Genomic DNA, 17,772 nt, shown 5'->3' on the forward strand with positions numbered 1-17,772 from the left:
AACTCAGATGAAAAATTTAATTACCAACGTTTCGACGGTGGTTATTCGACAAAACACATCTTTGGAGGTCATTGATAACGTGTTTCCGATAAAGCGATACAATATCCGCACACTGCTTAACGATTTCGATGCATGACTCCGAGCTCCCGGTATCAGACGTATCATCTTATCGCCATACATTTTTATGTTTCCAAAACTACAATCAGTAAAATAGTAGACTTCACCCTTTGCCAACGTTTCAAAAAAAAAATGTTATTTCGGAGTGGAAGGGGGAATTGAGTTATTGCACACGCGCACTGCACAGGGTCGATCCAGCTAGAAGTAGTAAATACTTTACCGTAAGTACTGCTGTTTGGTTGGCTAGCGCAATTGAATTGTTGTCTATGATGAGTACATTTACATTATTTTGTGCAATATTGAAACCTGGAGTTCTGTGATTGAGAAAATAGACATTGGACATGCTTCTACCATTTTGCACCTTAGGTATCCTCGTGTCGATAATATTGATCGCCATCATAGTTTTTTAAGCATTGACCTCAATCATTACGGTACAATTCTATGGTGACGTTCTTTCTGATTTCGTAGCCACAATGAAATATCATAATACGCCACTTTTTCTGTTTATAAATGTCATATTTGTAGGATTAATAGGCCGCCCTTCAGTGTATACTACTGACATTGTAGTCAGTAGTATATATTGTAACCTAAATACCTAGCTAGCTACAGTGAGCTAGAACACGACGTAGCTACTAGCTAGATTCATCAGCCGACTGCTACACATAGCTACCGCTAACGTTACTGGTTAGTTAGCTAGCTAAGTTACAGTGATACCGCCACGTCTTCTTAACCTCCCACTGGGCTACTGAGTGACCCTTTACAATGGCCGCTACAAGAAAACGAACGCGATCAGGCATCGGAGATGTGAGAGACAGAAAAGCAAAGGTTATTAAAGACAGCGGTGAGAAGAGACACATCGCAGCCCTGATCCTGGCGAGGGGAGGCAGTAAGGGGATCCCCCTGAAGAATATCAAAATGCTCGCCGGTGTCCCCCTCATCGGATGGGTTCTGAGAGCTGCAGTGGACTCCAAACAGTTTGACAGGTAATTCAGTTCAATCTAATAGTCAAATGTCTTTCAATCTAACTACTGTATACGGAGTTGCTTTGATAGAAGCTTGGTAGACTAGCTACATTACAACCCACATACAAAAAATGGCAGTATACTATGATATTAATGCCATAGTATTCACTGTAGTGTTTTTGTATTATTCACTGTAGTGTAGTGTATTATTTACAGTTAACTATAGTATACATATTGTAGTAAAATAACTAGTATATACTATAGTATCATGTAGTGTTTTGCGGACTGTAGTATTTACTATAGTGTTTTTGTTTGTATATCTTTGACATAGAAGTGGAGGCTTTCTCTCCTTACTAGATACATACTAAAAGAGCTAATTTCCCATAACCTGTAGGTAGATAGGACTGGGGTGTGAACAGAGGTCAGCACTTTACTCTTTTCTAACTGTAGGGAACACAATACGTGGGCTGTACTTGGCATGTGGGTTTCTCACTTATGGGGTTATGGAGGAGGAGAATGGGCAGGGTATATGCAAATTACTCTAGTATTTACTATAGTTAAAAAGGGTAGTGTTTTTGGGGACATTACTGTATCATTTACTAGTGTTTTTTGCAGATACTACTGTAGTATTTACTATAGTATTCTACAGTATACTACAACATTCTCTACTAAGTACTACACATGAGCAAGGGATATACTACAGTTTATTACAGAATTCTATTTTAAATACTGTAGTATTCTATACTAAACTAGTATTTTTAAATGTGAGAAAGCATGTTGACATTCTTGTTTTGGGTGCATGGATAATATTGTTATTTGAAAATTAATGTACTGTCTCTGAATGAACCCCCTGGTTTGGGCTCGGCCACACAAGACTGGATTGCACTGATGCAGCCTACTTGTTACAAAGCCTGAGGAATCAACTTGTTCCGTTCTTTCTCCCAGTGTGTGGGTATCAACTGATCATGATGACATTGAGAAGGTAGCCAAGGCATGGGGAGCTCAGGTTCACCGCAGGAGCCCAGAGGTGTCCAAAGACTCCTCCAGCTCTCTTGACACCATCCAGGAATTCGCCCGATTAAACCCAGGTAGGGGGTGAATGTCAAGTGTATTTCCTTGATTCCTCATGTCCTCTCTCCTTGCCTCCTTCTCAAAACGCATTAGAGGAGGAGATCTGAGTGGAGGATCTGAGGTTCCTCCAATGAGATCTAATGCGTTTTGAGATCAGATCTTCTGCTATGCAATGTGCTGTGAGAAGGAGACGAGGGAGGCGTGAGGAAGATTCTCTGTGGCAACAGTGTCAACGTTGGTTATATTTTATTGTGACAGAACCACACCCTTTGTGACACTTCAACTATCTTTGTAATGACTGTTTGGCAGCGCTTTGTTATAGATGTCAGCTGATAATGTCATATATGCAGAACTTGTTTAGCCACTAGCTTGACTAAGGCTCTGGGACGGCATGTATCAAGTATCTCAGAGTAGGAATACTGATCTAGGATCAGGTCCCCCCGTCCATGTAGTCTTATTCATTGTGATCTATGAGGCAACATTTGGGATTATCCCAATAAAGTGGGACCCACTCCATAGCTTCAATTGACAACAGTGGCAGCATATACACAATTATTCAAATCTCATACTGTTTCTCATATTCTTCTGGTATCTCATAGTCTGCTGTGTGTTGTCCTCCTCCAGAGGTGGAGGTGATCTGTCACATCCAGGCCACGTCTCCCTGCCTGCACCCCTTCCACCTGAAGGAGGCCCTGGAGATGATCACCAAGCAGGGCTTCACGTCCGTCTTCTCCGTGGTCCGACGACACCACTTCCGCTGGCAGGAGGTGAAGAAAGGAGGTACGGGACAGCCATGTGTTATGTTTAGGACCTCACAGGAGGTGAAGAAAGGAGGTACGGGACAGCCATGTGTTATGTTTAGGACCTCACAGGAGGTGAAGAAAGGAGGTACAGGACAGCCATGTGTTATGTTTAGGACCTCACAGGAGGTGAAGAAAGGAGGTACGGGACAGCCATGTGTTATGTTTAGGACCTCACAGGAGGTGAAGAAAGGAGGTACAGGACAGCCATGTGTTATGTTTAGGACCTCACAGGAGGTGAAGAAAGGAGGTACGGGACAGCCATGTGTTATGTTTAGGACCTCACAGGAGGTGAAGAAAGGAGGTACAGGACAGCCATGTGTTATGTTTAGGACCTCACAGGAGGTGAAGAAAGGAGGTACAGGACAGCCATGTGTTATGTTTAGGACCTCACAGGAGGTGAAGAAAGGAGGTACGGGACAGCCATGTGTTATGTTTAGGACCTCACAGGAGGTGAAGAAAGGAGGTACAGGACAGCCATGTGTTATGTTTAGGACCTCACAGGAGGTGAAGAAAGGAGGTACAGGACAGCCATGTGTTATGTTTAGGACCTCACAGGAGGTGAAGAAAGGAGGTACAGGACAGCCATGTGTTATGTTTAGGACCTCACAGGAGGTGAAGAAAGGAGGTACAGGACAGCCATGTGTTATGTTTAGGACCTCACAGGAGGTGAAGAAAAGAGGGAAGGGACAGCCATGTGTTATGTTTAGGACCTCACAGGAGGTGAAGAAAGGAGGTACGGGACAGCCATGTGTTATGTTTAGGACCTCACACTTAGGCATGGTTTCCAGGCTACAGATTAACCCTAATGCTGTATTAAAAAGCAAGATCAATGGAGAATCTCCATAGAAAATGATTTGTAGTCCAGGATTAGGCTTCATCTCTGTGGGGGAAAAACACCCCTAGGCTACTGCATAATTCCATCCCTCTAGAGTTGTGTGTATAAGGTAGTTGTGGAATTGTTAGACTACTTGTTAGATATTACTGCACTGTCAGAACTAGAAGCACAAGCATTTCGCTACACTCGCATTAACATCTGTAAACCATGTGTATGTGACCAATACAATTTGATTTGAAGTAGGGTCAGGAGTTTTTCCTGTCCACGTGACTGTATCACAATAGAGAGATGGGGGTGTGATTAAACAAGTGAGTTTGTCTCCTGACCAGGTTCTAACCAGAAACCAGACTGTTTCCTATCAACTCATAATGATGATGTGTTCTCTCTCCTGTTCAGGTAGTGTAGCCACCCAGCCTCTCAACCTGGATCCATCCAACAGGCCCCGGAGACAGGACTGGGATGGAGAGCTGTGTGAGAACGGATCTTTCTATTTTTCCACCAGAGCCCTTATAGAGGAAGGTGTTTTGCAGGTAACTTTCACCAGGCCCCTAAAAGGACCCATATTCACAAAGTGCCTCAGGAAGGAGTGCTGGTCTAGGATCAGTTTTCCCTTTTCGATTGAAAGAATAGAGAGGAGACCATCTGAACTTCAACTTCTTTAATACCCTGATGTACGCAGGACAATACACACAGGGATGATAATGAGAGAATTATAAACCTGTTGATTTAATATAATAACTTATGCCATTTATCAGATATGTCATTTGTATCCACAGCAACGTAGTCATGCTTGGTATGGGTGGTCCCAGGAGTAGAAGCCACTACCCTGGCGTTACAAGCACCATGCTCTACCAACTGAGCTGCCGAGGACCACAGTTCCTCCTTTAATTGTCACACAAGACTGCTACTTGATTGGTTAATATACACTGTGGGTAGGCTGTATGTAAAATATAAGTGACGTTTGTACATACAGGAGAAGATGAATCATATCTAGAAAAGGTATTATAGAAACAGTGGTCTGGTAATAGGCAGGGGGTAAACCATGGGGTTTGTCGAATAAGACCCAAACTAGTGTTCAGCTGCATGATGAGGAACGAGTGTTCTACATGATCTTCAACACCAGTCTGTAGGCTCTGGAAGTATATGTGAAGGGATACATTCTCTGTAGGCAAATTGCATTTGAGTAATTGGTGGTCAGGTTTATATTGCAGTCTGGCCAGTCCAGTCAGCTCTTCTGTCTCAACATACATGTTGCTTTGGCCACTAAGGGTTTTCACTATTCTGCTGTTTTTACAGTTTAAACAAGGATCGGTTCTTAAGGCCTCATCAACCCGGTTATTAGTTGGTCACAGTCAATAGTTACTCAATTCATTTTTGCATGTTCAGCATAGGAGAGAGAGCCTGTAGTGTGTGTGTGTGTGTCTAGTCCATCCAACCTTAATCTTCATGTTTGTGTGTGTGTGTGTGTGTGTGTAAGAGAAATTCCTCTTCATTAGTTTATTAGTAACATTCCCCAACAATATCACTCTGTATGCAGTAGTGGCTATGAGATGAACAAATATCCACTTCTAACACAACCACAATGACTAAGATGATGTGCACAGGGAGGACCTGGTCTTAGATACAGACCCAGATGTTTATCTCTGCTGCTGGTGCTGACAAAGCATATTTCCTTCCTGGGATCAATAACGTATTTATTCATTCAGCCTGACTAGAAACAACATACACACTGAGAGATGGACTGATACTACTAGGTATTCTATTGTTAACTGGTGTTTTGAATGCTAATAGAAATGCCCTTTGTGTTGTTGTCTTTCTCAGGGGGGGAAGTGGGCTTACTATGAGATGCTGCCAGAGTACAGTGTGGATATTGATGTGGATATCGACTGGCCCGTGGCAGAACAGAGAGTACTGAGGTAGTCTGAAATCACTGACCTACAATTTCAAGTTCCCTCTCTGTTCAAGTCATTCACTCCGAACCATCTCTCTCTCTCTCTCTCTCTGTCTGTCTCTGTCTGTCTCTGTCTCTCTCTCTGAAAGTGTTTATTTGAATGCACTTTAAATATAATTAGATTTTGTGGTAAAGCAACACAGTGAACAATGCTGTAAGACAGAGGAGTGGTTGTCCAAATGTTGTCCCTGTGTGTGTTGTTCCTGTCCAGGTTTGGTTACTTTGGCCTGGACAAGCCTGAGGTGGTGCGTCTGCTGCTGTGTAACGTCTCCGGCTGTCTGACTGACGGCCGCGTCCTCATCTCTGTCTCTGGAGAGGAGATGGTCTCAGTCAACACCAGAGATACTATGGGTATCCGCATGCTGCAGAGAGAGGGAGTGGAGGTACAGATACTGTACATATAGAACACACACACTGCAGAGAGAGGGAGTGGAGGTACAGATACTGTACATATAGAACACACACACTGCAGAGAGAGAGAGTGAAGGTACAGATACTGTACATATAGAACACACACACTGCAGAGAGAAGGGGTGGAGGTACAGATACTGTACATATAGAACACACACTGCAGAGAGAAGGGGTGGAGGTACAGATACTGTACATATAGAACACACACTGCAGAGAGAAGGGGTGGAGGTACAGATACTGTACATATAGAACACACACACTACAGAGAGAGGGAGTGGAGGTACAGATACTGTACATATAGAACACACACACTGCAGAGAGAGGGGGTGGAGGTACAGATACTGTACATATAGAACACACACACTGCAGAGAGAGGGGGTGGAGGTACAGATACTGTACATATAGAACACACACACACTGCAGAGAGAGGGGGTGGAGGTACAGATACTGTACATATAGAACACACACACTGCAGAGAGAGATGGAGAACACAAACACACTGCAGAGAGGGGGTGGAGGTACAGATACTGTACATATAGAACACACACTGCAGAGAGAGGGGGTGGAGGTACAGATAGTACATATAGAACACACACACTGCAGAGAGAGGGAGTGGAGGTACAGATAGTACATATAGAACACACACACTGCAGAGAGAGTGGAGGTACAGGTACATATAGAAACACACACTGCAGAGAGAGGGGAGAGTACAGATACTGTACATATAGAACACACACACTGCAGAGAGAGGGGGTGGAGGTACAGATACTGTACATATAGAACACACACACTGCAGAGAGAGGGAGTGGAGGTACAGATACTGTACATATAGAACACACACACTGCAGAGAGAGGGAGTGGAGGTACAGATACTGTACATATAGAACACACACACTGCAGAGAGAGGGAGTAGAGATACAGATACTGTACATATAGAACACACACACACACTGCAGAGAGAGGGAGTGGAGGTACAGATACTGTACATATAGAACACACACACACTGCAGAGAGAGGGAGTGGAGGTACAGATACTGTACATATAGAACACACACGCACTGCAGAGAGAGGGAGTGGAGGTACAGATACTGTACATATAGAACACACACACTGCAGAGAGAGGGAGTGGAGATACAGATACTATACATATAGAACACACACACTGCAGAGAGAGGGGGTGGAGGTACAGATACTGTACATATAGAACACACACACTGCAGAGAGAGGGAGTGGAGATACATATACTGTACATATAGAAAACACACACACTGCAGAGAGAGGGAGTGGAGGTACAGATACTATACATATAGAACACACACACTGCAGAGAGAGGGAGTGGAGGTACAGATACTGTACATACATAACATATAGAACACACACACTGCAGAGAGAGGGGGTGGAGGTACAGATACTATACATATAGAACACACACACTGCAGAGAGAGGGAGTAGAGGTACAGATACTATACATATAGAACACACACACTGCAGAGAGAGGGAGTAGAGATACAGATACTGTACATATAGAACACACACACTGCAGAGAGAGGGAGTAGAGATACAGATACTGTACATATAGAACACACACACACTGCAGAGAGAGGGGGTGGAGGTACAGATACTCTACATATAGAACACACACACTGCAGAGAGAGGGAGTGGAGGTACAGATACTGTACATACATAACATATAGAACACACACACTGCAGAGAGAGGGAGTAGAGATACAGATACTGTACATATAGAACACACACACTGCAGAGAGAGAGAGTGGAGGTACAGATACTGTACATATAGAACACACACACACTGCAGAGAGAGGGAGTAGAGGTACAGATACTGTACATATAGAACACACACACTGCAGAGAGAGGGAGTGGAGATACATATACTGTACATATAGAACACACACACTGCAGAGAGAGGGAGTAGAGATACAGATACTGTACATATAGAACACACACACTGCAGAGAGAGGGAGTGGAGATACATATACTGTACATATAGAACACACACACTGCAGAGAGAGGGAGTGGAGGTACAGATACTGTACATATAGAACACACACACTGCAGAGAGAGGGAGTAGAGATACATATACTGTACATATAGAACACACACACTGCAGAGAGAGAGAGTGGAGGTACAGATACTGTACATATAGAACACACACACTGCAGAGAGAGAGAGTGGAGATACAGATACTATACATATAGAACACACACGCACTGCAGAGAGAGGGAGTGGAGGTACAGATACTGTACATATAGAACACACACACTGCAGAGAGAGGGAGTGGAGATACAGATACTATACATATAGAACACACACACTGCAGAGAGAGGGGGTGGAGGTACAGATACTGTACATATAGAACACACACACTGCAGAGAGAGGGAGTGGAGATACATATACTGTACATATAGAAAACACACACACTGCAGAGAGAGGGAGTGGAGGTACAGATACTATACATATAGAACACACACACTGCAGAGAGAGGGAGTGGAGGTACAGATACTGTACATACATAACATATAGAACACACACACTGCAGAGAGAGGGGGTGGAGGTACAGATACTATACATATAGAACACACACACTGCAGAGAGAGGGAGTAGAGGTACAGATACTATACATATAGAACACACACACTGCAGAGAGAGGGAGTAGAGATACAGATACTGTACATATAGAACACACACACTGCAGAGAGAGGGAGTAGAGATACAGATACTGTACATATAGAACACACACACACTGCAGAGAGAGGGGGTGGAGGTACAGATACTCTACATATAGAACACACACACTGCAGAGAGAGGGAGTGGAGGTACAGATACTGTACATACATAACATATAGAACACACACACTGCAGAGAGAGGGAGTAGAGATACAGATACTGTACATATAGAACACACACACTGCAGAGAGAGAGAGTGGAGGTACAGATACTGTACATATAGAACACACACACACTGCAGAGAGAGGGAGTAGAGGTACAGATACTGTACATATAGAACACACACACTGCAGAGAGAGGGAGTGGAGATACATATACTGTACATATAGAACACACACACTGCAGAGAGAGGGAGTAGAGATACAGATACTGTACATATAGAACACACACACTGCAGAGAGAGGGAGTGGAGATACATATACTGTACATATAGAACACACACACTGCAGAGAGAGGGAGTGGAGGTACAGATACTGTACATATAGAACACACACACTGCAGAGAGAGGGAGTAGAGATACATATACTGTACATATAGAACACACACACTGCAGAGAGAGAGAGTGGAGGTACAGATACTGTACATATAGAACACACACACTGCAGAGAGAGAGAGTGGAGGTACAGATACTGTACATATAGAACACACACACTGCAGAGAGAGAGAGTGGAGGTACAGATACTGTACATATAGAACACACACTGCAGAGAGAGGGAGTGGAGATGCAAAGATCATGTGATGAATACTGGTGATTCATTCATTGTGTTTTAAAAGATCACATATAATCACACATTTGAATGGTTTATTTCATCAATTTTACATTGCAAAGTATCAATGGCAACCGATGCTGAATTGTTTGACACATTTCACATAAATGCACTATGTACAATGAGAAAACAACAACTTTAAAATGCATATATTTTGGAAAACCATCAGTTCTAAGGGTAAGACAGAGGTGGTAGTCCCTCGCTCACTGGTTGAGCAGCCTAGTCCCTCGCTCACTGGTTGAGCAGCCTAGTCATGTATGATTCTGGTTGAGCAGCCTAGTCATGTATGATTCTGGTTGAGCAGCCTAGTCATGTATGATTCTGGTTGAGCAGCCTGGTCATGTATGATTCTGGTTGAGCAGCCTAGTCATGTATGATTCTGGTTGAGCAGCCTGGTCATGTATGAGTCTGGTTGAGCAGCCTAGTCATGTATGATTCTGGTTGAGCAGCCTAGTCATGTATGATTCTGGTTGAGCAGCCTGGTCATGTATGATTCTGGTTGAGCAGCCTAGTCATGTATGATTCTGGTTGAGCAGCCTAGTCATGTATGATTCTGGTTGAGCAGCCTAGTCATGTATGATTCTGGTTGAGCAGCCTGGTCATGTATGATTCTGGTTGAGCAGCCTGGTTATGTATGATTCTGGTTGAGCAGCCTGGTCATGTATGATTCTGGTTGAGCAGCCTAGTCATGTATGATTCTGGTTGAGCAGCCTAGTCATGTATGATTCTGGTTGAGCAGCCTAGTCATGTATGATTCTGGTTGAGCAGCCTAGTCATGTATGATTCTGGTTGAGCAGCCTGGTCATGTATGATTCTGGTTGAGCAGCCTAGTCATGTATGATTCTGGTTGAGCAGCCTAGTCATGTATGATTCTGGTTGAGCAGCCTGGTTATGTATGATTCTGGTTGAGCAGCCTGGTCATGTATGATTCTGGTTGAGCAGCCTAGTCATGTATGATTCTGGTTGAGCAGCCTAGTCATGTATGATTCTGGTTGAGCAGCCTAGTCATGTATGATTCTGGTTGAGCAGCCTAGTCATGTATGATACTGGTTGAGCAGCCTAGTCATGAATGCTTTCTGAATGCTTGTAAATCCACTCCACCTACTGCTGTTTTAATAACAAAAAGAAAACAAATGTAATTCAAGGTGTCTTGTCATAGCTGACACCATTCTTTCTGGGCAGTGACAGTTAACCTCTCTTAACATGTTCAACTTGAAGCAGCATTAAGCTGCTATAAAATAAACAAAAAACAATCCTATCATTTTACATTTGAGTCATTTAGCTGACAATCAACCTGAGCGACTTACATGAGCAAGTAGGGTTAAGTGCCTTGGTCAAGGACACATTGACAGATTGTTCACCTAGTAATCTCTGGTTGGGTTCCTGGCCCAACGCTGTAACCCACTAGGCTTCCCAGTGTCCCTTGTTTGGCTTTGTGGCAGTATTAAATATACAGGAAGTTAGGTAGAACCAGTTGGGTTTGCTTTGCTAAGCTCTTACCAGAACAGGATGTAACACACCGGCTGCTCCTCAGTTTATCACTGAAACCTCCGCCCATTAAACACACACACAGGATACTATTTACTCCGTCATGTGACTTTATTAGTTTGAGTTTCATCATACCCTCTAAGAGAACACTTCTCAAATGACATCCTTCTACACATTATTGGCCCAACCGTGCTGTGATGGCCAGGCACAACCGTGCTGTGATGGCCAGGCACAACCGTGCTGTGATGGCCAGGCACAACCGTGCTGTGATGGCCAGGCCCAACCGTGCTGTGATGGCCAGGCCCAACCGTGCTGTGATGGCCAGGCCCAACCGTGCTGTGATGGCCAGGCTGTTTTCTTCTCCCACTGTCCCTTCCAACACGCTTCCAGAAACTATGGTGGATGTGTAACCAGGCCATCCCAGAACAGATCGGTTTGTCTCGGTATGAAAACGTTTTCTACTATTATTGTCTTTCTTCCAGGTGATCCTGATCTCGTCCGGTGAGGACCCTGTGACCAAGGCCCTGGCTGACAATCTATCCCAGAGGACTGGCTGCGAGGTCAGGCAGCTGGGCAAGGACATCCAGGGTGAGGTCAAAGCCATGATGGATGACAAGGATCTGGACTGGAAGGAGGTTGCCTATATGGGTAAACTCACTGTTATTTTCAATTAACAATTTACTGCTACTACTGCTACTACTACTGCTACTACTACTACTACTACTGCTACTACGACTACTACTAGTAGTTAGTTATATAGCACAGTTTGAAATTTAGTGGAATCTCAAGGTTCTTAACCTTCTAATTTGAGTAATACTTGTGCGTTCATGTCAATCAAACGTATGAAGATCTTTATTTGGAGCCCTTCTGAGATGGAAAGGTAGAACAGGCTAGATATCTCTCAGGAATGTGACCGTAGCAGGGTGTTTGATAACCACGTATCAATGAAACTATCAGACAGTAAATGTCAACAATTAAGTTTGAACCAGTTGAACCTGATTGTCATGGTGACCACACTATATCCTGTTATGGAACAGTATCTCCTCATTCCGTGTTTCACTCCTCCTTATCTCTCTCTCTATCTTCTCAACCCTTCATCTCTCTCCTCTCATCCCTCTGTTCTCTCTTGCCAGGAAGTGATTGTAAGTTCTTCACTCATAAATAACTGTCTGATTAAATAGCTTCTCTATTAGTAAGGAGAGACAGGGAGAAACTCTGATTAAATAGCTAATCTATTAGTAAGGAGAGACAGGGGGAAACTCTGATTAAATAGCTCCTCTATTAGTAAGGAGAGACAGGGGGAAACTCTGATTAAATAGCTAATCTATTAGTATGGGGAGACAGGGGGAAACTCTGATTAAATAGCTCCTCTATTAGTATGGGGAGACAGGGAGAAACTCTGATTAAATAGAGTATCTATTAGTAAGGAGAGACAGGGGGAAACTCTGATTAAATAGAGTATCTATTAGTAAGGAGAGACAGGGGGAAACTCTGATTAAATAGCTCATCTATTAGTATGGGGAGACAGGGAGAAACTGTCTGATTAAATAGCTCCTCTATTAGTAAGGGGAGACGGGGGGAAACTGTCTGATTAAATAGCCCCTCTATTAGTAAAGGGAGACGGGGAGAAACTGTCTGATTAAATTGAGGGTAAGGGGAGACAGGGACTGTCTGATTAAATAGAGTATCTATTAGTAAGGGGAGACAGGGGAAACTGTCTGATTAAATAGAGTATCTATTAGTAAGGGGAGACAGGGGGAAACTGTCTGATTAAATAGAGTATCTATTAGTAAGGGGAGACAGGGAGAAACTGTCTGATTAAATAGAGTATCTATTAGTAAGGGGAGACAGGGAGAAACTGTCTGATTAAATAGCTCCTCTATTAGTAAGGGGAGACAGGGAGAAACTGTCTGGTTAAATAGAGTATCTATTAGTAAGGGGAGACAGGGAGAAACTGTCTGATTAAATAGAGTATATATTAGTTAGGGGAGACAGGGAGAAACTGTCTGGTTAAATAGCTCCTCTATTAGTAAGGGGAGACAGGGGGAAACTGTCTGATTAAATAGCTCCTCTATTAGTAAGGGGAGACAGGGGGAAACTGTCTGATTAAATAGCTCCTCTATTAGTAAGGGGAGACAGGGAGAAACTGTCTGATTAAATAGAGTATCTATTAGTAAGGGGAGACAGGGGGAAACTGTCTGATTAAATAGAGTATCTATTAGTAAGGGGAGACAGGGAGAAACTATTTTGTATATTTTATTCAGAGTCCAGTTTTGGTTAAGTGATCATTTGTATTTCCCCTCTGCGTGTATGCTAGACTACAACCCGGGTATGGGCGAGGGGACGGTCTAAAGTTATACTGTTACATATGCTAGGCTACAACCCGGGTATGGGCGAGGGGACGGTCTAAAGTTATACTGTTACATATGCTAGGCTACAACCCGGGTATGGGCGAGGAGACGGTCTAAAGTTATACTGTTACATATGCTGGACTACAACCCGGGTATGGGCGAGGGGACGGTCTAAAGTTATACTGTTACATATGCTGGACTACAACCCGGGTATGGGCGAGGGGACGGTCTAAAGTTATACTGTTACATATGCTGGACTACAACCCGGGTATGGGCGAGGGGACGGTCTAAAGTTATACTGTTACATATGCTAGACTACAACCCGGGTATGGGCGAGGGGACGGTCTAAAGTTATACTGTTACATATGCTAGACTACAACCCGGGTATGGGCGAGGGGACAGTCTAAAGTTATACTGTTACATATGCTAGGCTACAACCCGGGTATGGGCGAGGGGACGGTCTAAAGTTATACTGTTACATATGCTAGTCTACAACCCGGGTATGGGCGAGGGGACGGTCTAAAGTTATACTGTTACATATGCTAGGCTACAACCCGGGTATGGGCGAGGGGACAGTCTAAAGTTATACTGTTACATATGCTAGACTACAACCCGGGTATGGGCGAGGGGACGGTCTAAAGTTATACTGTTACATATGCTAGGCTACAACCCGGGTATGGGCGAGGGACGGTCTAAAGTTATACTGTTACATATGCTAGTCTACAACCCGGGTATGGGCGAGGGGACGGTCTAAAGTTATACTGTTACATATGCTAGGCTACAACCCGGGTATGGGCGGGGACGGTCTAAAGTTATACTGTTACATATGCTAGACTACAACCCGGGTATGGGCGAGGGGACGGTCTAAAGTTATACTGTTACATATGCTAGACTACAACCCGGGTATGGGCGAGGGGACGGTCTAAAGTTATACTGTTACATATGCTAGACTACAACCCGGGTATGGGCGAGGTGACGGTCTAAAGTTATACTGTTACATATGCTAGACTACAACCCGGGTATGGGCGAGGGGACGGTCTAAAGTTATACTGTTACATATGCTAGACTACAACCCGGGTATGGGCGAGGGGACGGTCTAAAGTTATACTGTTACATATGCTGGACTACAACCCGGGTATGGGCGAGGGGACGGTCTAAAGTTATACTGTTACATATGCTGGACTACAACCCGGGTATGGGCGAGGGGACGGTCTAAAGTTATACTGTTACATATGCTGGACTACAACCCGGGTATGGGCGAGGGGACGGTCTAAAGTTATACTGTTACATATGCTGGACTACAACCCGGGTATGGGCGAGGGGACGGTCTAAAGTTATACTGTTACATATGCTAGACTACAACCCGGGTATGGGCGAGGGGACGGTCTAAAGTTATACTGTTACATATGCTAGACTACAACCCGGGTATGGGCGAGGGGACGGTCTAAAGTTATACTGTTACATATGCTGGACTACAACCCAGGTATGGGCGAGGGGACGGTCTAAAGTTATACTGTTACATATGCTAGACTACAACCCGGGTATGGGCGAGGGGACGGTCCAAAGTTATACTGTTACATATGCTAGACTACAACCCGGGTATGGGCGAGGGGACGGTCTAAAGTTATACTGTTACATATGCTAGACTACAACCCAGGTATGGGCGAGGGGACGGTCTAAAGTTATACTGTTACATATGCTAGACTACCACTGCAGAAAACTTCATTTGCATGCCACTGCCAGTCACTGAATATTTACAGCCAAGGTGAGAAGGGAGGTGCCAGCAGTTAAATCCTGAAGAATTTGGGATTCAATTTTAATTGAATCAAATTTAGTTTATTTCTGTAATTCAAATTATATGATATCCCTAAACCCAAAATCAGAAACTATATCAAAATAAATATGATTATCTTAAATCATGTCATGTTTTTGCAACATACTAATGAATCATCCTAAGAATACTTCAAGAACCACCTTATGGACACTTTAATAGAAACATTTCATCCCTCCATCTCTCCCTCCTACAGGTAATGATGCACCAGATGTTGACTGTCTGAACCTGGCTGGGCTGAGTGCAGTACCCCGGGACGCCCCAGTGGTGGCGATCAACGCTGCTAAATACTCCTGCCACAGTGCTGCAGGCCTGGGGGCTGTGAGGGAGTTTTCTGAACACATCCTGCTGCTCAAGAAGAAGGCCAAGTCTCAGATGGAACAGGACCGCATCCACAGAAATACATTCTAAACTCTAGAATGTATTCTAAAGTCACAGAAATACATTCTAAACTCTAGAATGTGTTCTAAAGTCACAGAAATACATTCTAAACTCTAGAATGTGTTCTAAAGTCACAGAGATCCATTCTAAACTCTAGAATGTGTTCTAAAGTCACAGAGATCCATTCTAAACTCTAGAATGTGTTCTAAAGTCACAGAGATCCATTCTAAACTCTAGAATGTGTTCTAAAGTCACAGAGATCCATTCTAAACTCTAGAATGTGTTCTAAAGTCACAGAGATCCATTCTAAACTCTAGAATGTGTTCTAAATTAGGGATAGGCATTAGAAATAATATCATGACATTTTATCGGATATCCAGATAGTTTGAATCATGGACACTTGTTTGCTGCGCAGCCTGCAGGACTCGGGAGATACTGTGGGGACAGGGACATTTACATTTACATTTAAGTCATTTAGCAGACGCTCTTATCCAGAGCGACTTACAAATTGGTGCGTTCACCTTAAGACATCCAGTGGAACAGCCACTTTACAATAGTGCATCTAAATCTTTTAAGGGGGTGAGAAGGATTACTTTATTACTTTTAAGTACTGCAACTGTTAGTGTTAGGACACAGATACAGATACTGCTCACAAACACAGATAGCTTTGAACAACTGCATTACGTTAGCTGGCTGGTTGGTTGGTTAGCTTATGAGTTGGTTAGTTAATTAGTTCATTTTTGGGTGTTTCATATTGACCTGAATCGGGACTTGAACTACAGACATATAACCAAACGTTTCATGCAAATCTCATGTGCAATATTTATGCGTCAGTTCGAGTTACGCCCTCGTGTCTCAAATGAAGAGATCGGTGCGTGAACATAATGTAACCGAATGTGTTGAGATGTGGTTTGATTGAAATACGATGTGTTTTAGGTTGATAACACAGTCAAGTTTCTGTGGGAACACTGACTGAGAGGTTTAAGAACACTGTAACTGAGAGGTTTAAGAACACTGTAACTGAGAGGTTTAAGAACACTGCAAAGTGATAATGTCTGATGGGACCAGGGGTGTGCGACAAAGGAGGGAGAGACAAAGTAGCCACTGACTCGCGCTAGTTAGACACTTGTAAATGCCATAGGTTATCTACCATCCAATATGGCAGTGCATGTCTTTACTGTCCTGATCTACAACAACCCTGTTCAGAGTAAACAGCCTATACTGAAGGTTGCTCATTGTAGGCTACTCCTCATTTAGTTTACTTAATTCTGTCATTTTAATTCAACTTTTCTTTCATTGCTTAGAGATCTCCCACTTCACGTTGCTACACATGGAGCCTCTGACTGTAGTGTCAACAACAGCAAGCTAAGTGAAACCTGTGTAGGCTAATACCGTATGTATTTTTTAAACTATATTCACATTTGTGACGTTTTATTAAATGAAGAATTCCAAATGTCATGAGTGTAGAAATGTCCCATAGATTATTTTATTCCGTTAAGATGAAGCCTTGTCATTGTTGAAGTAGGCCTGTGTTTACGAATACTAATGTCTGTTTCAATAACTGCCCATTGCTAGTTTCTACAGGTTGTCAGATCAAGGTAGTTTGGGTTTTATATCGCTACAGGTTGTGTTGACAAAAATGAATGTCTTTATTTTAAATGAAGTAGTATACAGGAGGCCTTTCATTTACTTGAGATTGATTGTTTTTCTCTCTACTTTTTCATGTTCTGTCTTAATTTTGGGGGGGAAAGTATTAGGACATTAACATGGAGTTGCACTGAGATTCTTGTTGTTTGGGGTGTTTACTTTTGTATTTTGCCTGCAATTTGTTTGTCAAATGATATATGATCATAAACGTAAGAAACACTTTCTTATTCCCCTGCTTTAATCTGAACTATTCTAGAAATGACTTTAGCCTTATACCACAATCTTGAAGGTGCATCTGATGGGGTGGTTCACATACATCTTGCCACCAGATGGCAGTGTAGCGCCTCATCAAACCTCAGTTGGGGGGAAAGAACTGGATGACAACATTAACCTTGTACAACCATCAAGAAGT

The 17,772-nt window shown here is 43.3% G+C and overlaps 1 protein-coding gene across 1 annotated transcript; it reads left to right on the top strand.

The window, feature by feature from the left end:
- The first annotated feature begins 401 nt into the window (after positions 1-401).
- On the top strand, positions 402-17,582 carry LOC115119011 (N-acylneuraminate cytidylyltransferase). The gene is made up of 8 exons (XM_065021376.1): positions 402-1,100; positions 2,025-2,167; positions 2,775-2,930; positions 4,185-4,318; positions 5,610-5,704; positions 5,951-6,122; positions 11,633-11,798; positions 15,529-17,582. The coding sequence occupies exons 1-8, from the start codon at positions 880-882 to the stop codon at positions 15,741-15,743; spliced, it is 1,302 nt and encodes a 433-aa protein (XP_064877448.1). The 5' UTR covers positions 402-879; the 3' UTR covers positions 15,744-17,582.
- The last annotated feature ends 190 nt before the right edge of the window (positions 17,583-17,772 follow it).

The sequence above is a fragment of the Oncorhynchus nerka genome, linkage group LG8, assembly GCF_034236695.1.
Source record: "Oncorhynchus nerka isolate Pitt River linkage group LG8, Oner_Uvic_2.0, whole genome shotgun sequence".
NCBI classification, from domain to species: Eukaryota; Metazoa; Chordata; class Actinopteri; order Salmoniformes; family Salmonidae; genus Oncorhynchus; species Oncorhynchus nerka.